The 19908-nt window shown below is 34.9% G+C and overlaps 4 protein-coding genes across 8 annotated transcripts; 3 read left to right on the top strand and 1 right to left on the bottom strand.

Moving 5' to 3' along the window:
- Positions 1-211: 211 nt before the first annotated feature.
- On the top strand, positions 212-5273 carry LOC129793705 (uncharacterized). 3 transcript variants are annotated; one of them, XM_055833905.1, is made up of 11 exons: positions 213-385; positions 474-536; positions 633-909; positions 988-1026; positions 1122-1160; positions 1221-1340; positions 2502-2567; positions 4081-4143; positions 4404-4421; positions 4991-5026; positions 5146-5273. In XM_055833905.1, the coding sequence occupies exons 3-11, from the start codon at positions 831-833 to the stop codon at positions 5148-5150; spliced, it is 465 nt and encodes a 154-aa protein (XP_055689880.1). In that variant the 5' UTR covers positions 213-385; positions 474-536; positions 633-830; the 3' UTR covers positions 5151-5273. The 3 variants fall into 3 exon arrangements, 2 of the variants coding, with proteins under 2 accessions (XP_055689880.1, XP_055689881.1); XR_008750957.1 differs by having other exon boundaries at positions 212-385; positions 4404-5026; XM_055833906.1 differs by lacking the exon at positions 4404-4421 and having other exon boundaries at positions 214-385.
- Positions 5274-5570: 297 nt separating this feature from the next.
- Positions 5571-8438, top strand: LOC129793704 (uncharacterized). Of its 3 annotated transcripts, XM_055833902.1 has the most exons (12): positions 5571-5802; positions 5881-5919; positions 6040-6078; positions 6139-6252; positions 6334-6369; positions 6465-6551; positions 7468-7557; positions 7721-7768; positions 7838-7891; positions 8022-8120; positions 8208-8256; positions 8321-8438. In XM_055833902.1, the coding sequence occupies exons 1-11, from the start codon at positions 5724-5726 to the stop codon at positions 8216-8218; spliced, it is 696 nt and encodes a 231-aa protein (XP_055689877.1). In that variant the 5' UTR covers positions 5571-5723; the 3' UTR covers positions 8219-8256; positions 8321-8438. The 3 variants fall into 3 exon arrangements, with proteins under 3 accessions (XP_055689877.1, XP_055689876.1, XP_055689878.1); XM_055833901.1 differs by having other exon boundaries at positions 6040-6252; XM_055833903.1 differs by lacking the exons at positions 6334-6369; positions 6465-6551 and having other exon boundaries at positions 6040-6252.
- Positions 8439-9754: 1316 nt separating this feature from the next.
- On the bottom strand, positions 9755-18889 carry LOC129793702 (U2 snRNP-associated SURP motif-containing protein). The gene is made up of 9 exons (XM_055833899.1): positions 18837-18889; positions 18540-18656; positions 18375-18468; positions 17187-18309; positions 14444-14686; positions 10752-11562; positions 10558-10667; positions 10403-10489; positions 9755-10315 (listed from the first exon to the last, which is right to left on the bottom strand). Exons 1-9 carry the CDS (start codon positions 18840-18842, stop codon positions 10072-10074), a joined length of 2835 nt encoding a protein of 944 aa, XP_055689874.1. The 5' UTR covers positions 18843-18889; the 3' UTR covers positions 9755-10071.
- On the top strand, positions 12907-14454 carry LOC129793703 (uncharacterized). The gene is made up of 8 exons (XM_055833900.1): positions 12907-13004; positions 13081-13137; positions 13252-13290; positions 13363-13440; positions 13526-13585; positions 13908-13970; positions 14046-14083; positions 14171-14454. The coding sequence occupies exons 1-8, from the start codon at positions 12935-12937 to the stop codon at positions 14285-14287; spliced, it is 522 nt and encodes a 173-aa protein (XP_055689875.1). The 5' UTR covers positions 12907-12934; the 3' UTR covers positions 14288-14454.
- Positions 18890-19908: the final 1019 nt, after the last annotated feature.

Here is a 19908-nt window from a genome sequence, read left to right as displayed (position 1 = left end):
TGGAAAGAATTTTTTTTCATCTGAATCGAAAAAAATTTAAAGAGAAAATTGATTGAAGAGAGGTAAGTTTTCACGTAAGAATAAAAAAACAATTTAGAATTTAGTAAGAGGTTGAAATTAAATTACAAAAGAAAATTATTTTTAAATGATTTATCCTTGAACTGTGAAGAAAACGAGAAGTTCAAAAGTTCTTTTTAGAGCTTCAGCACGACTTCGTGCAAAAGAAATAAATTATTTTTCTAAAGAATTCTACCTTAAAAATAACGATTTTGTAATTTATTTTTAGTCAGTTTCGAAGGCAAAATGAGATTGAATACAAAAGCAAAAAGTTCTGTAAATAATTTATTAAAAATATTTTTCATCATTTCTTTTGTTAATCAATTTGGTAAGAAAATAAGTTCCAAAATTGTTTATTTTCTGTTCTTTTATAATGTAGAATATTTTTCAATTTAAATTAAATAAAATCTTTGTAGATTCAACAGAAGCTCGACCACTGAATGCATCAGATCTTGAAGCTGTTGTGAAAAATCTTTTAGGTACCTAATTAAAGTGTTTAAAAAAATTGTGACTTGAAGATGTGCTGCAATTTGTTTTTTTAGTCTTAAATTTTTATTGTTTTTTTTTTCAAATAGATACAGTGCGTAGTTCTATCAACGGCCTGTTAGGGAGTCCTACTGATATCTACTGATTAGTATTATTTTACTAAGCGAAATTGAAAGTTTTAGAAGTTTGTCACGAATTTCGTGAGGCAAAAGTTCTCACTTGAACTGTATAAAATTTAATATTTCTGCAATTTTTGAATTAGTTTTGTATGAGTTTCAACCAACAAAATGTCCGTGAAAAGTGCAAAAAATCGCGCGCAGAAGATTTATTCAACAATCTTTTGCTTTTTCTTTCTCCAACAAATTGGTATTAAATTCTTATTAATTTCTTAGTAAAAGTGTTGCGTTTAGAATGTTTAGAATAAAGATTTTCTTGTTTAAACAGATCCAACGTCAGCAAGACCAGTAGCTAAAGCTCTTTTGGGTAGGAAATTTTCTTTCTGGAATATTCATTCACGTGGCAATGCCAACATACTTTAAAAAAACTGTTCAAAATGATTTTTTTTTGCAACAATACAGGTATAGGGGGCTCCGGATTATTAGGTGGTCTAGGTCTAGGTAATTTATCCTTATTAATTGTCCCTAAGAAGATACGAAAAAAGCGAATATTTCTCTCAGGTGGTGCAAGGACTACAACTGGTGCTAATGGAACAGCTGGTAGTGGAAATCAAGGTGTTCAAATTAATGTAGGACTACAAAATGGTTCAGTTAAGGGTGCTGGTACTGGTTCAAGTTCAGGTGAGTTAATTATCTATGGTCAATTTTAGTTTAATTAATTCTAACAAAATAAACTTCTATTGATTAATATTTCCCAAGTTCGTACACCCTTCAAATGGGGCCTAAAAACAGGTAATAAATCAACGCTTTTAACAATTTTTTCCCTTTTTTAAAGTTTATTAAATTAATTACAAAATGTATGAGTTAATATTAATTAACACGTATTCATTTTTCAAATTCAGTGTTGACTTTTCACAAATAAGTGACGTGTCAAGTGTTGATTTATTACAGGTGGACAATAAACTGAAGACTTTAAAAACATTTAAAAGTCAATTATATCATAACGCTTCCAATTATAAGAGTTGGTGTCCTACAACGTGTAAAAGTTTGTCAATGCGTTGTAATTTAATTTGTGAGTGGTATTAGAATGCAAAGTTGATTTTTTGTGAAATTCAGTAATTTGATGGATAAAAATTGTCATATCTATGGTTCTTTTAGACCTACAGAAATTTCTTGACTATTTTTGGAAAAAAAAATTTATTTATTCAGTTACAAAAAAAATCTTAATCAGAGACAAAATTGTAAAGTAATTTTTTATGCATTAATGATTTTATTAACCTTATTCAAAAGTTAAAAAAAAAACAGATTAAATTAATTTGTCAAAGGTTCGTAAATTCTCATATTTTTATGGGAAAGTTCATTTCTAGTTTTGTAAAAATTGTTTTCAATCTCATTAAAAAGAAAATTTGTTAAAATTGAATTCATTCCGTTTCTTCAACCCATTCTTTCCTATACCTATAAAAAATCTAAATATAGCACCTTTGTACACTTTACCTTTAAAAGGTGCGTTTTTTTCCATAAAAAAAATATATAAAGTTTTCATCTCAAATAAACGTGGAATTATCATGGTAATTTGAGCTTTAACTCAAAAAATTGTTAAGGAAAGCTTTACTGAACGCGTATAATGTGAGGAAAGGTTTTTTTTCGATATAAGAAAAATATCAATTTTAAGGATATTAAGGATATTATTATTATATAACGGAATAAAAAAATAGTCTACTATTTAAGGGTTTGGAAAAAGCTCAAAATGTCATATTTTTATTGATTTTTTTGTGACGCTTTCCCCTAGAAAACTCTTTAGTTTTTTACATTATTTTCTTTTTATTTCATGATGATATACAGCATCTGAAGCTGACTCAGGCACAATAAATTCGTATGATTTAGTGCTAGGACCATTAAGCTATGAAGGTATGTATGTATAGATCAATTAAGGCAGTTTGATAGATTCAATAAAGGAATTTATGCAACGACATATGAAGGATGATCCTCTATCGCAGAACAATTTTAACCCATCTCATCTTGTAGGGGAACATAAAAAATAGAAGAATCGCGAGAGAAACTCCCCAATATCCACTGGGATCACATAGAAAAGTGTAGTGATAGAACAGTCCGGGAAAACATAACCTCAATTTGGGAACAACATTTAAATGAATAGGAGGAACTCCATTGTGTTCGACCAGCCTGGCATCGGGACCTCTTGAGCTTCTTTATAACCTTCCCAACCTTTCCTGCCTACCCGGATGAAGATTTGAATGATTTTTGCTTCACTTCTGTCTTTCCGGACTTCCCGTCGTTGAGTTTTTTTTTTTCTTCTTGGAGTGCGACTCAACGACGGGAAGTCCAGAAAGACAGAAGTGAAGCAAAAATCATTCAAATCTTCATCCGGGTAGGCAGGAAAGGTTGGGAAGGTTATAAAGAAGCTCAAGAGGTCCCGATGCCAGGCTGGTCGAACACAATGGAGTTCCTCCTATTCATTTAAATGTTGTTCCCAAATTGAGGTTATGTTTTCCCGGACTGTACTTTCACTGCACTTTTCGATGTGATCCCAGTGGATATTGGGGAGTTTCTCTCACGATTCTTCTATTTTTTATGTTCCCCTACAAGATGAGATGGGTTAAAATTGTTCTGCGATAGAGGATCATCCTTCATATGTCGTTGCATAAATTCCTTTAAAGGAGTTGATGTGAGAATGTACGAAGGATGATCCTCTATCGCAGAACAATTTTAACCCATCTCATCTTGTAGGGGAACATAAAAAATAGAAGAATCGCGAGAGAAACTCCCCAATATCCACTGGGATCACATAGAAAAGTGCAGTGAAAGTACAGTCCGGGAAAACATAACCTCAATTTTGGAACACCATTGAAATGAATAGGAAGACCTTTATTATGTTCGACCAGCGTGGCATCGGGACCTCTTGAGCTTCTTTATAACCTTCCCAACCTTTCCTGCCTACCCGGATGAAGATTTGAATGATTTTTGCTTTACAACTTTTGTCTTTCCGGACTTCAAAAACTTCCGACACTCCAAAAGAAAAAAAAACTCAACAACGAGAAGTCCGGAAAGACAAAAGTTGTAAAGCAAAAATCATTCAAATCTTCATCCGGGTAGGCAGGAAAGGTTGGGAAGGTTATAAAGAAGCTCAAGAGGTCCCGATGCAACGCTGGTAGAACACAATGAAGTTCCTCCTATTCATTTAAATGTTGTTCCAAAATTGAGGTTATGTTTTCCCGGACTGTACTTTCACTGCACTTTTCTATGTGATCCCAGTGGATATTGGGGAGTTTCTCTCGCGATTCTTCTATTTTTTATGTTCCCCTACAAGATGAGATGGGTTAAAATTGTTCTGCGATAGAGGATCATCCTTCGTACATTCTCACATCAACTCCTTTTATTTCTTTTGCAATTTAATCGGTTTTAGAACTCGATACCAACTATATTCTGGCACCTGAATTCGTAACATTAGAAAAAGAAGGTTTCACAAGTACGTATAACATAGTAATATATTGATAAATTTTAATTTTTCTGTTCTACTTTAAGAATTAGTTGGTATACCACAATCGAGGCATACCAAATATTGTATTTCTTGATGTCTATAAAAAATTATTTGCTATTGGAATCCTTAACTACCCCAAAGTATATTTATATTTTAAAAACATTATCTTTCTTTTTTTTTAAGAAAAAAAAATTTCCAATACATATACTTTCCATATTTTTTGTAATTATTTTCCTTTTTTGTTATAGTTGCTGTTGACGATTTGAGTGAGTACTGGAAGATATTAAATTTTAAACGGATAGATTTTATATAGAAATTTGTCTTCTATTCGATTTGCAAAGTATCAAAACTTTTTAATTTATGGTCTTAACTATTGAAAAAACGTTTCTAAAGAATACCAAAACAAAAAAAAACTATTTAAACTTATAAATTATTTCTTGAAAGTATCGACTCCACATTTTCTTAAAATTCGATTTACCCATAATGTCTTTACTTTACGCAATGAAAAACTTTTTAGTGAAACAGCATTAGCAGTTGATACATCTATTGTACATCTAATGTTAAAAAATATAACTTTTATGCCTATATGTCTGTTTGTTTGTTTGTCACACATTTTATTTACCTAAAAGACAACTTAACTGATCTGAGAAGTACAGGCAACATAAAGGAATTATTCAAAATTCTTTCAAAGAACTATTCTAAACTATACTTTGATAAACTATTTTTAGAATTAGAATTTTATAGAATTAAACGTCCAATGGAGACATACCTCCTTATATGACTATACAAACATATATACCTAAGTAATTAGTATAATTAATATTTTCTTATACAGTTTCTGGATCCGGAGATTTTGTACTAAATGTCACAAGTACGTATAACGTAGTAATAGAAATGATTAATTTTAATTTTTCCGACTTTAATTTTTTTATTAAACTTCGTGATTTGGGCATAAATTTTCAATAATATTCTAACGTTTTTTTTTTTCAGTTTAACTTCCGGCCTCATAGGAGAATCTCAATAACCTTTTATTTTCTTGATTTTGTATGATTTGTATTTCATGGCTTTGTCAAGACTTTGTCTGGGAAAGAAAATAAAAAAAAATAATATATAAAAAATCTAACGTTTTTAATACGATAAATTCCTACCGAATGGTTGAGAATAAACCTAAAACATTTATAGGCCCCGTCCCCGACTTAAGCGGTTTAAGTCAGCTTAAGCATCCAGATTTGTACAAACTACAAAGACCAAAATGTATTAAAAATTCTTTAGGAATCCACTCTGAGAAATTTTCTGCATTTGCAAAAATATTCAATTAAATAAAATCCTTTAATTGCCATAAAAACTGTTTAATACAAAAATGAGGTGCTGTAAATATTATAAATCACATTAAATGTCCACTATGTACGGACGTCGTACATATTCCCATAAAAATTATCATTTGAACTTTGAACAACAGAAAAGGAAAGTTTCAGAGCTTTGTCACGACTTCGTGAGGCAAAAGTTCTCACTTGAACTGTATAAAATTGAATATTTCTGCAATTTTTGAATCAGTTTTATCCAACAAAATGTCCGTGAAAAGTGTAAAAAATCGCGCGCAGAAGATTTATTCATTAATCTTTTGCCTTTTCTTTCTCCAACAAATTGGTATTAATTTTTATTAATTTCTTAGTAAAATTGTGATCGTTTAGAATAAAATTCAATTTTTTTGTGTTCATTTATCAGATCCAACGTCAGCAAGACCAGCGCAAGCTTTAGGAATTGGTAAATCTTTTTTTTTTTCTTGAAAATATCAAAATTCTCTTACGTGGCAAAGGCATTTTTTCTTATTAATTTCTTTAATATAAAAAACGTATTAGAAAATATTTTTTTACTACAATGCAGATACAGGGGGTTCCGGATTATTAGGTGGTCTAGGTCTAGGTAATTTATCCTTATTAATTGTCCCTAAAAAGATACGAAAAAAGCGAATATTTCTTTCAGGTGGTGCAAGTACTGCAAGTGGTGCAAATGGAACAGCTGGTAGTGGAAATCAAGGTGTTCAAATTAACGTAGGACCGCAAAATAGTACAGTTCTGGGCTCTGGTTCAGCTTCAGGTAAGTTAATTATCTGTGTGTCAATTAAATTTCAATTCAATTAATTTCAACAAAGAAATTATTATTATTATTCCCCTTTAGCTAGTAATACGGCCTTCAAATGGGACCTAGAATCATGTAGTTATTCTTAAAAATTTTATACCTTAATTAATAATTAATTAACGTTAATTAAGCGATTAATTAATTATTTCACGACCCTTTTTTAAATTCAGTCTCGGATTCACTTATTCCATCTAAGAATTTTGATTTATCATCAGTTCTTAAGAGGAAATCACCTATGTTACAACCTAGCAGCTCGGGTAAGAAAATTTTTCACAGCTCTTTACTTAAAAAAATATATATATAGCTTTCGTAGATGAAGAGATAAAGTAGGGATATTTTTTAATGATTTAATTTATTCACGTCGAGTATAATACTCAAATCCCTTTTTTACGCCTCTCGTAGAAAAATAATTACCCAGCTGACCCATAGAATTCCTTTGTTCTTGTAATAAAAAGTCTTGTGGGGAATAATGAAATCAATGAAAGTCATTTAGTTTGATAATTCTAAGTTACAATTAATTTAATTTTTTACAGCATTTCGCTCTTCATATGTGGGAGATAAATAAAAAAAAAAAAAAAAAATATTTTGGCGCTACGTCCCATATAGGAACAGGGCCGGCCGCCCTATATGATGTTGTTGTTCTCCTTGCGGAGAAGTAGTGGGCGGCCTTGCTAGATACTACCACGTGTGGGCCATTTTACGGATAGGAGTGTATCAATCTCCTGATCCAACCGGTCAACGTGATCTAATTGCACGTTGGCGGATGGGGCGCGTTGCCGGGTTCTGTATTTGAACCGGCGACCTTTGGATGCGCATTCAAGCGCTCTATCCACTGCACCCCAGGCCATGGGAGATGCTTTGTATTATTTTGACGGAACATTAGCTGTAACTCCCGGAAGCCAAAATTCCGGTAATTTATTAATTCAATTTTAAATGAATTTCAATTACTTGAAAACTATAAAAAAAATCTAATTTTTGAAAATAGTTGTAACTGTCAATTTGTCACCGACATCAACTACAGGAACGCAAAATAATTATTAACTTATCATTTTTTTCTAATTTCTACTTATGATAGTTTTTATAATTTGTTTACCTTGGCTTAGACAAGCCGTTTAGTAAACTGATTGATTTACAACATATTAATGTTTTCCTTTCATTTGTTTTAACATTAAGATGGAGGTACTTTTAGTACAGGGAGTGGAGCTAACTCAGGCAGAGTAACAATTAATAATTCAGCCACATCATCATCGGAAACAAACGGAAGTATGTAAACCAATTAAATTGTTTCAAGGATTTTGAGACTTTCTGTCTTATTCAGCGACCAAGAAATTCTTGAAACTTTAAGAATTTCTTCTGCTTCAGCGATTTCAAGGATTTCTTTGTCGTCGAACAGGAACCTTTTTTTATTTTACTTTACTTTTATCAGTTTTAGACTTTAATCTCAATAACCCAACACCAGCTGGAGCATACACATGTAATTTTTCAATGGAGTCTAAATTGCCAAAAAAGGAGAGAAATTTTTTTTTCCTTTCTTTTTTCGCAGATTCTGACGGGAAAGGCTATACCTTAACCATTGGCGGAAATGCGGGACAGACTGGTAAGAAAAAACTTTCTTTTCTTTTTCAATTAAAACCATCAAATCGTGAGAATGTTAGTCATTGAGTTTTATACACACTTGCCCGGGGGCTTAAATAAATTATAATTCCAATTTCATTTTGTTTAAACAGTGTCAGGGGGGAGAGCAGTTAGAGAAGACGACAGAATCTACATTAATACTAATCAATTATTATCATTATCCATACCAGAAAGTCAAATAAATATGGCAGGTACGTAACTATCGTAGCTGAATTGATTAAAACAATTTGAGAACATATGAAATTTTTTTTTTCATTTTTATTCTTCGTAATATTTAGGTGTCTACTGATATATATGATCCTCATGGGCCCTATGCATCCCTTACAAGTAATTGAATACTTTTTTTATTGTTTTGATTTGATGAATTTTATATTTTTCATTATTTTCAAAGCAACTGGCGGAAGTAGTGGCAGTACAACGCTTACTGGAATGGAAATACAAAAAGTCATTCTTGTAAAAAAAAAATGATTTTCTAATTTAGAAGCTAATAAAATTAGAATGTCTAGTAACTGAATTTTGTATACATCTGCCCGATGGCTCGAATTTAATAAATAATTATTTTAGCTGTGTTTCTTTCAGACACAGCTTTTGTGTACCGAGCAAAATCGAAAGTCGTCAGATCGGGTTCAAACTTGGGATGAGCACGAATTAGGGTCCCCACATTCCAAAAAACGTATGCGCCAAAAAAAAATTTTCCGGCCGGCCGTCCGGCCGGATCATAAACTTAAATTGCAAGAGAACGGTATTAGATAGAGACTTGCGGTAAACGGCAAAGTTTAAATATCGACCTGAAGAACTCCGATTATGAGGTCAAATCCACCCCCCCACTCCCCCCCCCCGTCGTTTTCCCTGGGGCCATCAAGAGCTTTCCAACGATACCTTATTTTCGAAAATCGGTCAAGCCGTTTAGTCAATATGGCTGCCACAATTTTTCATCGAAAATCGACCATAACTCGAAAACGGCTTGACCGATTTTGATCAACCGGGGGTCATATGAAAGCTCTCAACAAACCCTATAACTTTCTAGAACATCCCAAGTTTCAAAAGTGACCGCTAGGGGGCCAAAAATCAAAAACAAAATTTTCGATAAGTTTTCGATGAATATCTCGAAAACGCCATTATCGATTTGTTTCATTTTTTGATATATTATAGCCTACTATAACATCTATTTATTAAAAAAAAATTAAAAAATTTATGTCGCCATTTTGAAAATATTGAGTTCCAACTTTGACATGTCATATCTCGGGTTCTACAAGTCCGATTTTGATCAACGCAAATGAAAGGTTTCGTGAAACCCTACAAATGTCTAGAACATTGCAACTTCGAGAAATGACCGCAAGAGGCGTTGAAGTCAAAATAAAAATTTTCGAAAATTTCGAACTCGAATATTTCGAAAATGCCATTATCGATTTACTTCAAATTTTAATATGTTATAGTTGAGGTTAAGACCTTTCCAACGATAGCTCAAACTCGAAAATCTATGGAGCCGTTCCCGAGATATGGCGTTTTAAAGATTTCTTAGGGGATGACTTTAAACTTTTTCCAACTTTGCGCGTATTTAAATTAATTTGCGTTCTAGTTTGCTCTCACAAAATTGGTACACTGAAAGAAACACAGTTCCCGTAAGCTTGGTCAGCTTACCCGTACATTTACTTCTGATCTTTTGCCAGCTATTGGCAGCACTATTCTCTGTTTAGTCTTCTTCTTTGAAAAGAGATCATCAGACCGTTCGCAGAGCATTAAAAAAGCTTCAATTTTATAAACTTTTTGTAATAAAATAATTAAAAATCTCGCAAAATAAAAAGGAAAAATGAATAAGAAAAGATTTTTTTTTCCATTCTCATAACTCTTTTATTGTTTTCTTCTTCTCACATTTATCCTCTCTGTGCCTTCTTCCTGTCTTTTTCTTCTCATCTTTATTACTTTACAATTTTTTTTATAATAATTCTTTCATCTCACACGATGATCTCTCCAGGAGTTCCAGGACAAGGATACGTCTCATCAGGACGACAAAACACACTACAAATTGACAACGAGTGACTTTTTTCTTGATTTTCTTACTAAAACTCTGCAGAAGAGGAAGGAAAACACAAAAACGGAGTTTTCAGGGGAGGTCCGAGAGAGGAGCGCCCCATTCGTTTTTTAGTATTTATGCCGATGCTTGTGCTTGTCAGCCCGATGCCGACTTGGGGAGGATTTTGATGAGCTACTGTAGCGTCCGGAAGATGTTGCGGGTGGTGAAGCTTCCCGGACAAAGTCCCTGCTCGACCGGGAACTCCGTGGCGATGGGGAACGATACTTTGTACGCGGGGGACTTGCATCATAACGCCTATCTCGGTATCTCTTTGGGGAATCCGACGCACTGCGCGATCTGCCGCGTTTCAGCCTTTCCGGATAAAAATTCAAATTTAAAAAAAAATCAGAAAAACTTTCTAAAAATTTAAAAACTTCCGGAAAAAGGATTTTTACTAACTTGGAATTCCTTGGTGGGGAAATTGAATCCCTTGAGGATTTTTTCGCATATGGCGATCGTGATCGATGTGATGTCCTTTTTGTGAGTCTTTAGAAAAAATTCATTTAAAAAAAATTCCGCACGACAAAAAAAAAGAAAATGTTTAAACGACTTACTCTTGAGGGCTGGGACTCCTCCTCTCTGACCTTCGTTCTCTGGAAGTTGATGAATACTTCTCCGATGAGGCTGAATCCGAATTCTCCTGCCCCCGTGGATCCCGGAGAGACTGAAAAAAGGTTCAAAAAGATTTATTAAAAAAAAAACTTCCGGAAAAGAAAGAAAAAGAAAAGAAGAAGAAGAAGTGACGCACCTTCTTCATGAGTTTCCGCCGGAAGTGCTCAATCTGCTGCGCCATCGTCCAGCCAGTCTTGAGTGATCTCTTCCCGGACTCCAATTCATCCTGATACTGCAGAATTTTCAATTCAATCTCACGCAAACGCGTTCGACGCTCCTCATCGTAATCCCGCGCTGCGTCCGACGCCCCCAAGCTCTCACCATCGTCACTATCATCACTATCCCCACCACCACCAATTCGTGGTGGCTCTGGCGTTACGGGATTCAACTTATCCCATTTACTCGTCGTCACGGCTTGTGCCTCAATCTGTTCCGGATCCACCGTTTCCCACTTTGACGGCACAAACGCCCCACCAGCTCCCTTCCCAAATCCCACCCCCAGCGGGACCCCATCAATGTCCTCATCCAATGGAATCCCATCAATATCATCATCAGCATCACTGTCATGGCTATTGCGCTCCACAGAGGTGGCCGTGGCGGTGCTACGATGCCCCTCAGCTGCCACCATGTCCGGCAAACCACGCAGCATGGCGCTCTTTAGCAATGCAGCCCCATCCAGGGGCACCCCATCGAGATCCTCATCATCCTTCTCATCACCCGAGAGTGGGGCCCCATCGAGCTCCTCAGCGGGACTCTCACTCGTCGGTTGCCCCAGGAAAGTGTTGCGCAGCTTCAGAAGGAACTCCCGCGGATACACCACCCACTCCTCCCACGTTCGACACACCTGCAGGACGCGCACCTTGAAACCCTCCGCTTTGAGGCGACTCTCAATATTCATATAAGCCGCATTGAGTTCCCGGAAAATGTCCAGGAGGTTCTTCTCCATGCTGCGGATGTGCGAATAAAGCGAAGAAAAAATTAAGGATTTTTTTAAAAACCTCATACAGTGGCTGCTCTACACAACGAACATGACAATTTTATGTTTTTTCGTTGGAACATTAGACTAATTTTATAAAGAAAAGATTCCTTAAATATATTATTTTCATATAAATCAATCATTTAGGGGACGAAATAAAATTAAGAAAAAAATCAAAAATTAAAAGGAATTTTGAAGTGGATTCTTTTCTACAGATTTTCTTCTAATTTATAATGAAAAATTCATTAAAATGGTGACAAAACTTTAGGAATTTTTTCTCCTTTTTTTTGGAATCTTTAAACATATAAAATACTTGAGAAAACTTTGAAAGAAAATTTTGCATTGAAAAATTAAATATTTTTAATTTTTCTTTGGTGAATTTCAGATCAATTTAAAAAATATATCATTAGCTATAGTATCCTAAATATTATTTTAAATTAAATACATTTTTAATAGCTTTTTTGAGATTTTTAGGATTACCCCAAAAAAGAAGATCCAGAAAAAAAAACTTGAGACTTTTTAAGGTGAACGAGATTATTTTCTTTGCTTATCTTATGTAAATTTGTATAAAAATTAGAGATTTAAAAAATATATATTTAAAAAAAAAAACATTATTATTTTTACCAATTTTTTTGTAATTTTTAACACTATGGGATAGATTTTGATACAAATCTTTTCTTTTCTTTCCTTACAAATCGTCAGTTATAAAATTTTTGGTATTCTGGGAAAAATCTTATAAGATTTTGATGAATTATTTCTCTCTTTAAACGAGTTTCTGAAAGAAACTTACTTTTCCAAAGCTTTTTAAAGTTCTTTCTGACTGTTTTCTGGAACAACTAATTCTTTGTTTTTCTTTTATTTAATTTTTATTTAACTTTTAAGTTGTTAGAAAAGAAAAAAAAAAGATTTTTATTAGAATCTATTCCTTCCCGTGATAACGATAGTGAACAATTTTTTTATCTGAATAATTTTGTAGTATTTCCATTTCAAGGTTTACTTTCTTGCGTATCCACCGTATCAAATGATTTTAAGGAGCTCACATAAAAGTCAATAACTTTCTTTTTAATATATTTTTTTAAAGTGTTCACCTTTGTTAATACGCAAAATAAAATTAATGACTTTCCCGACACGATCGGATATTGCTTCGTACAGACTGTATGCGCACGTTTTAAATAATAAATAATATAATATACGTCGCCGTCTCTATTTGAACAGAACGTCGTCTTCCCAAAATTCTGTGAATTTCCGTAAGACAAAGGCACGCAAAAGAAGAGCTTTGAGTATTTAATACGAGTACCGTTGGACGTACAAGCAGTTCTGTACAAGACAATTTTCAAGTTAAAATGCTAAAAATGTTCGTGACTAAAGTGCTTTCCTTTGTAATTTTCTCCCTATTTCTTCTTCCACATTTTGGTAATACCCTATTTTGTTAAATTTTTTTTATAAAACTTTTTTATAATGTGAATTTGTAAAAAAAAAAAACCTACAGATTCAGCATCAGCAGCACCAAGTGTAATGATTAATTCGCATGGTACAATTATTAGTGGTAAGTTCCTAATAACTAAGTTCTTCTAAGTCAAAAAGAGAAAAGAATAATATTTTTCTTTTTTAAACTTATATGAATATCCCTTTTAATTACTCTTTTTTCCCTTTAAATTAGAGACTGGTGCTGATTCAACTAACAATCAGAATGGTTTCAGTATGTGTTCACAATATCAATTCAATTTTTTTAATATTTAATATTAATGTGATAATTTTTATCCATAAATAGACGAAGACTCGTTCGATGAGGTTAATGTAGGTTTAAAAGTAGGTGCATTTCTAGGAGGAGTTGCTGTACCTCTACAAGGTGATTTATTCTATTTTTTTTTAATAAGCACATACCTACATTAAACAATATTAATATAAATGTATTGATGTATTGCTAACAATAGGTGCAGCTCCAATTCCAGTTACTGCCCCAGGCGCCCCAGGTTTTGTCGCTGTACCTCAAGGTAATTTCAATCTATTTTTTTTTATTTATAAATTAAAACTGAAAATCTTCAAATATGGAATTGATTTTAATAAGCAATTCAAGTTTTTGAAAATCGGTATTTAAAACACTGTTCTGAAATATTAATGGACAATTTAATTTTTCAAACAGAAATTAATAATTTTCTTTAAACGTTTTTTTTTACTGTGTTAAACGTTTTTTTTTAACAGCAACTGTCAAAATTTTACATTTAAATGACGAATTGAAAGAAAAGATTTTTGACTGAATACCTACCACTTAAAAAATTATTTGAATTTAAATTAATTTTTGAATATTATGTTTAGGTACTGTTGTAGCCATTCCGGGCGTTCCTGTGCCTCAGCCAGGACATATTCGAGTATCTACTGGTAATGTAGTTTTTTTTTTAATTTTAAAATAATTAAGGATGATTTTTTATTTTTATTTTTTTGTTTTTTTTGCAGGTCAAGCACTCAATGCTAATCCGACATCTATTTTAACGGTAATGTGGTGAAATCAATAAAAAAAATATCACTGAAATTTATTAATTTTTACACCTCAAGTTTTAAAATATAAATTTTTTTCACAGTCAGCAATAGCTGTTAATAAACTACCACTTGACATAAAGCTCCATGGGGATTTAAAGGAAGAAGCGGCTGCAAAGGCAACGGTGATAGAAGAGGAAACCATCGCTGCTGACATATAATTAAACATCTTAAATGGAATTTTACTTTCAGAGAATATTTTAAATATATTTTTTTTCTTTTGGGATTTTAAGGGACAATAATTCTTTTTTTTTTCTCAAGCACCTTTTAAACAAATATTGTAAAAATAAATTAAAAAAAATAAATGTTGTACTCACGCTTTCCGGAAGAAGCTGGCATTTTGTACTTTGACACTGCAATTGTGCAGAATGTCGGAGATGAGATAGAGGCGGGCAATCTTCTTCGGTGGCTGTGTCTCTGGATTTGCCATTGATTCCGCAATACATTCGCAAATCTCATCCGCTGCATCAGCGTGCTCAATGCAGAAAATCATGGCGTCCCCAATTTTTGTCCTTTCCGGCGTTAAATGCCTTATTAAGTCCTCCAAACGATCCCTCTGCCTGCAAATTGCAATGAAAAGAAAAGAGAATTTAAAGGGTTTTGTTGTCTGCTTTTTTAAAGGGAAATCATTCATGGAAAAGTCTTTGAATTCTTGGGGATTGACAGAGCTTCTTGTGAGCTTTCATTTGAACTCAATTTCATTAAAATCGGTTAAGTAGAACCGGAGTTTTTGCTGATTTTTTGTTATGAACACTAGCGCCCCTTGCGGTCATTTCTCAAAGTTACAATATTCTAGGAAATTTTTGCAGATTCATGGGTCTTTTTAAAGGCTTCTAATTTTTATACGATTTAATCAAAATCAATTAGTCTTGCAGGGGCGTAGTCAGGAGGAATCTATTCAAAAATGGCCATTTTAGATTTCTTTTTAGTAAATTTAACCCTTGGAGGACTTTACGTCAAAATACTAAATCTATTTCATCTTTTGCGATAGATAAATTTTACAATACAAAGTAAATTTTACTTTTTGAGTTTTGAGGGAAAATTAAAGTTAAAATTTGAGGTTAGAAATGTCGTGGATCTTCCAAGGGGTAAAAATGTCAGTAATTGATTCAAAAAACATTTAAGGAGTTGACTTTTATGAAGATTAAAACAACTAAATTATATAAAAAGGTTTCATTCTTTTCTTTTCGTAAAATTGCTACTTTTTATCCAATATTTGACGTTGATTTTTACGTTTGACGTTTCTTTCCTTCCATTTGTCATTATTTTGAACATTTGACGTTTCTTTCCTTCCATTTGTCATTATTTCACACTCTTGACATTTCTTTTCTTTAATTTTGTAATTTTTTTTTTAATTTTTGACGTTTTTTTCCTTCCATTTGTCATTATTTTGAACATTTGACGTTTCTTTTCTATTATTTATCATTTTTAAAAACTTTTAACGTTTCTTTTCATTCATATATCATATTTTTTGACGTTTGATATTCCATTTTTCTTAACATTTCACGTTTTTTTTCTTTAACCCTTTAAGGTTTTTTGGGTCATACGCTGACCCAAACGTGAAATATTTTATTTTTTCAATTATTTATGAATGTAATTGTTTTTCCATGTTACAAATGCATCAAATGACGTTCTGAGTGAGAAAAGTCCTCTAAAAAAATTCATAGAATGAAAATCGCGATAAAAGAGCGCATGTTTCAAATGTTTTTATGTTTCACGTTGGACGTTAAAGGGTTAATTCATCATTTTTCTAACCTTTGACGTTTCTTTTCAAACAACTGACGTTTATTTAAAGTATCAAAATTTAGCAAAACCAAAAATTAGGAAATTCCTCAAGAAAATGTACTGGTAAGCTGACCAAGCTTACGGGAGCTGTGTTTCTTTCAGTGTACCAATTTTGTGAGAGCAAACTAGAACGCAAATTAATTTAAATACGCGCAAAGTCGGGAAAAGTTGAAAAGTCATACCCTAAGAAATCTTTAGAAGGCTATATCTCGAGAACGGATCCATAGATTTTCATAAATTTTTTTTTGTTTTAAAGGTCTCGAAGTCAGCTATAACATATCGAAAATTGAAAAAAATTTATGTCGCCATTTTCGAAAAATTCGAGTTCGAAATTTTCGAAAACTTTGTTTTCGATTTTAGCGCCTCTTGCGGTCATTTTTCGAAGTTGCAATGTTCTAGACATTTGTAGGGTTTCTCGAAACCTTTCATTTGCGCTTGAGTTGATCAAGATCGGACTTGTAGAACCCGAGATATGACATGCCAACTTTGGAAGGCTATATCTCGAGAACGGATCCATAGATTTTCTTCATTTTTGGCATGAAGCTAGATAATATGGTCAGCTACAACATATGAAAAAATGAAAAAAATTTATGTCGTCGTTTTCGAGATATTCATCGAAAACTAATCGAAAATTTTGTTTTTGATTTTTGGCCCCCTAGCGGTCACTTTTGAAACTTTGGATGTTCTAGAGAGTTGTAGGGTTTGTTGAGATCTTTCATTTGAACCCGGGTTGATCAAAATCGGTCAAGCCGTTTTCGAGTTATGGTCGATTTTCGATGAAAAATAGTGGCGGCCATATTGACTAAACGGCTTGACCGATTTTCGAAAATGAGGTATCGTTGGAAAGCTCTTGATGACCCCTACAACATATCAAAATTTCAGACCTCTAGCTATAATAGGGGCTGAGATATAGCGAAAACAAAATTTTGAGGTTATCCAAAATGGCGGACGGAGGGGTGGGGGGGTGGATTTGACTTCATAATCGGATTTCTTCAGGTCGATATTTAAACTTTGCCGTTTACCGCAAGTCTCTATCTATCACCGTTCTCTCGCAATTTAGCGTTGTACTACGGCCGGACGGACGGACGGACGGACGGACGGCCGGAAAAAAATTTTTTTGGCGCATACGTTTTTTGGAATGTGGGGACCCTAATTCGTGCTCATCCCAAGTTTGAGCCCGATCTGACGACTTTCGATTTTGCTCGGTACACAAAAGCTGTGTCTGAAAGAAACACAGCTAAAAATGAAGAAAAAAAATAATTCATCAAAACTTACGCATTTGAGAGCGCCCCCTTGTTGGATTCATTGGCATCCTCGGGCATCAGCTCATCCGGCATGCCCTGCGTGTAGAAATTCAACGGTGGTGGCTTCCACACGCTCCCCCCGACAAACATCCGGAACTCCTTTTCGCGCCACTCACTCGGCGTGTCGCCCTGGAGGAGACTGAAGAGCTTCCAGCGGTAGTAGATGTGCGCTGGGCTGTCATTCTCAAACAGGAAGCGAAACATGGGATTCTCAATTTCGCGATTCATGATCATTGCCTCAAAGAGGGGCCCCTCGCGCACCACAAACTCAATCATGCGATGAATGAGGGCCAACAGGGTGCGATCTGTGGGGATGACAACCTTCACAACGGACTCCCGGAGGACGCTGTTCAGCTCCTCTCGTGCTTCCGCATTGGCCATGTACTCAGCGGAGGAGACACGCTCCTCCACGGGCTCCCCACCCTGAGTTTGGGCATTGAAGGGGAGCCCCGATGGTGGGGGTGGCATTGAGTACTCCACCAGGGCGGGTGGGATGTAGATGGGATGATTGAAGATTGGCACGGACTTCCCCCAGCCCAGCTTCATCTCGTACCCCATGACGTCACATCCGTTGAGATACTTGAGCGCCCTCTCGGCATCCCGACGACTCATGTAGGCCACAAAGCCACAATTCCGCCCGCGATTCTTCTCCTCCTCACTGCGTGGCCACATGATCTTAATGCTGGCAAGTGGGCCGTACTTGCCAAAGAGCTCCATTAGCTGCTGCTCCGTAATCTTGGGCGAGAGATTCCCCAAATAGAGGTTAGTCGTGTTGGGATCTCCATTGTCAAAGGATCCCACGTCATTCTCTTTTGTTCCTGAATCCGAATCCAGATGCGTGAGCATTGATCGTGCGACATTCTTGTACTTGTGCCGTTCCTCACGCTCCTCCTGAATCATCCGCAGCTCCTCCTTGAACAGCTCCAAATTGCTCTTTTTCTTCTCCTGCGATTTCTTCTTGAGGCGATTTTCCTGATTTTTTGCTTCCCCCGCTAAATGCATCGCATACTCGGATGCCTTCTCCGTGGAACTCTTCTCATCCGTCAACTTGGACGTTGGCTTGTACAGCTTCCCGCGTTCCCGATGATCTTCCTCTGCAAACAAACACACAAAATTCATTAAAAACTTCCGGAAAGACCTTTAATGTTAAATTACTCACTCCGGGAACCAGCATCGTACGTTCCAGCCTTCACCCAGACCTTTGACAGTGTACTCGGAGCTTCCTGGAAGGTCTCCACAAACTCCTGGAATGCCTGAAAAACATCCGGAAACATCCAAATTTCAATAGCTCTCCCAATAAAATAAAAGAAAATGAGAAACCAACATGAGCCGCCGCTTGTTCCTCCTCGCGCTTCTTCTGCTCTTCCTGCTCCTTCCGGGAAAGGCCACGCTGCCCCATGGCCCCCACAGCAAAGGCCTGCAATTTGTGCTGATTGATTTTCTGCAACAAAAAGAAAACAAACTCAGCCAAAACTTCCACCGCCGGAAACTCAATGAAGCACTGAAAATCCCGCCAAGAAAACACTTCCGGGACATAGCTTTAAGTTCCTGGTTGCAGATTTGGGGGGATTTGGAAGGAAAATTGAAGGTTTTCCACGAGAAAAAGGGATTAAAAACAAACCTTCATTTCGGCATTTTTCTCCACAAAACGTCAAAAACAACGTCAAAAGTCCCGAAATGTCAAAACGATTTTGACGAAGCGGCGAAATAATAAAACGAAGAACATTTGAACTTTAACTAACTTTTTTTTGCTTTTCCACAAATTCCTGATTTCCTCGTTTTCCGGCTAATTTTTGGACACAAAGCACATTTTTGGGGGCTCTTGGAACACTTCCGGATGCCCTAGAGCCCCCGGGAAGCCTCTCTGTGCGGAAATTGGGGCTAGCAGAAATTTTGACGGTTGCGATTAAAAATTCGAAATTTTGACGGTTGGGGATTTTACACGCACTTTTTTTCCCGGAAATGGATTTTCGTGACTTTTGGAATTTTTGATGCCAAAAATTCAAAAGTGTCTTCCTGGTCACAAAAAATACAATTTCCCCGGAAAATTGGGCGGAAAACGCAAGAAAATTGCGAAAAACTGAATGTATGAGGGAGATGGATAGCTGTGAAATGCATCCGTCTCATTCTTACTTTAACCCTTTAAGGTTTTTTGGGTCATACGCTGACCCAAACGTGAAACATTTTATTTTTTCAATTATTTATGAATGTAATTGTTTTTCAATGTTACAAATGCATCAAATTCACGCATAAGGGGCCAAAGAAGACGTTCTGAGTGAGAAAAGTCCTGTAAAAAAATTCATAGAATAAAAATCGCAATAAAAGAGCGCATGTTTCAATGTTTTTATGTTTCACGTTGGACGTTAAAGGGTTAAGCAACAATGCCAAAAATAGCCAGTGGCTGCTTTTAAAACTACCTCTCTGGGCGCCAAATTCAAAAAGTAGCAAGAAAATAACGCTAAATCGCAATTTTAAAGCAAAAATTGATTAACAACAAAGACAACAAAGAATTAATTAAATCTTTGTTTAATATTTAATGTATTTGATGTTCAATCGTGCTGCACGAGTAAGAAAATCACCAAAGGTTAGTATTCTAGGTTGCTAGGTCTCTTGTTGTGAAAATGTTTTATTTCGTGTGTAAATTGCACGACAATTTGACCACTCTAGCAACAAGACTTTACTTCAATTTTACC

The sequence above is a fragment of the Lutzomyia longipalpis genome, chromosome 3, assembly GCF_024334085.1.
Source record: "Lutzomyia longipalpis isolate SR_M1_2022 chromosome 3, ASM2433408v1".
NCBI classification, from domain to species: domain Eukaryota; kingdom Metazoa; phylum Arthropoda; class Insecta; order Diptera; family Psychodidae; genus Lutzomyia; species Lutzomyia longipalpis.
The sequence above is the reverse complement of the archived record's forward strand: the minus strand, read 5'-3'. Positions and strand labels throughout refer to the sequence as shown.

What these genes read in the sequence shown, in the direction of transcription:
- LOC129793705 (XM_055833905.1), top strand. Translation starts at nt 831, where the DNA reads ATGTCCGTGAAAAGTGCAAAAAATCGCGCGCAGAAGATTTATTCAACA. An exon ending in AGTAGCTAAAGCTCTTTTGG is followed by an intron (nt 1,027 to 1,121) that starts GTAGGAAATTTT and finishes GCAACAATACAG; the next exon opens with GTATAGGGGGCTCCGGATTA. An exon ending in ATTAGGTGGTCTAGGTCTAG is followed by an intron (nt 1,161 to 1,220) that starts GTAATTTATCCT and finishes TATTTCTCTCAG; the next exon opens with GTGGTGCAAGGACTACAACT.
- LOC129793704 (XM_055833901.1), top strand. Translation starts at nt 5,724, where the DNA reads ATGTCCGTGAAAAGTGTAAAAAATCGCGCGCAGAAGATTTATTCATTA. An exon ending in TTTCTTTCTCCAACAAATTG is followed by an intron (nt 5,803 to 5,880) that starts GTATTAATTTTT and finishes TTCATTTATCAG; the next exon opens with ATCCAACGTCAGCAAGACCA. An exon ending in ATCATCGGAAACAAACGGAA is followed by an intron (nt 7,558 to 7,720) that starts GTATGTAAACCA and finishes TACTTTTATCAG; the next exon opens with TTTTAGACTTTAATCTCAAT.
- LOC129793703 (XM_055833900.1), top strand. Translation starts at nt 12,935, where the DNA reads ATGCTAAAAATGTTCGTGACTAAAGTGCTTTCCTTTGTAATTTTCTCC. An exon ending in TAACAATCAGAATGGTTTCA is followed by an intron (nt 13,291 to 13,362) that starts GTATGTGTTCAC and finishes ATCCATAAATAG; the next exon opens with ACGAAGACTCGTTCGATGAG. An exon ending in TTTTGTCGCTGTACCTCAAG is followed by an intron (nt 13,586 to 13,907) that starts GTAATTTCAATC and finishes TATTATGTTTAG; the next exon opens with GTACTGTTGTAGCCATTCCG.
- LOC129793702 (XM_055833899.1), bottom strand. An exon ending in AGGAACAAGCGGCGGCTCAT is followed by an intron (nt 18,469 to 18,539) that starts GTTGGTTTCTCA and finishes GATGTTTTTCAG; the next exon opens with GCATTCCAGGAGTTTGTGGA. An exon ending in GCCAGCTTCTTCCGGAAAGC is followed by an intron (nt 11,563 to 14,443) that starts GTGAGTACAACA and finishes GCACATCCGCAG; the next exon opens with CATGGAGAAGAACCTCCTGG.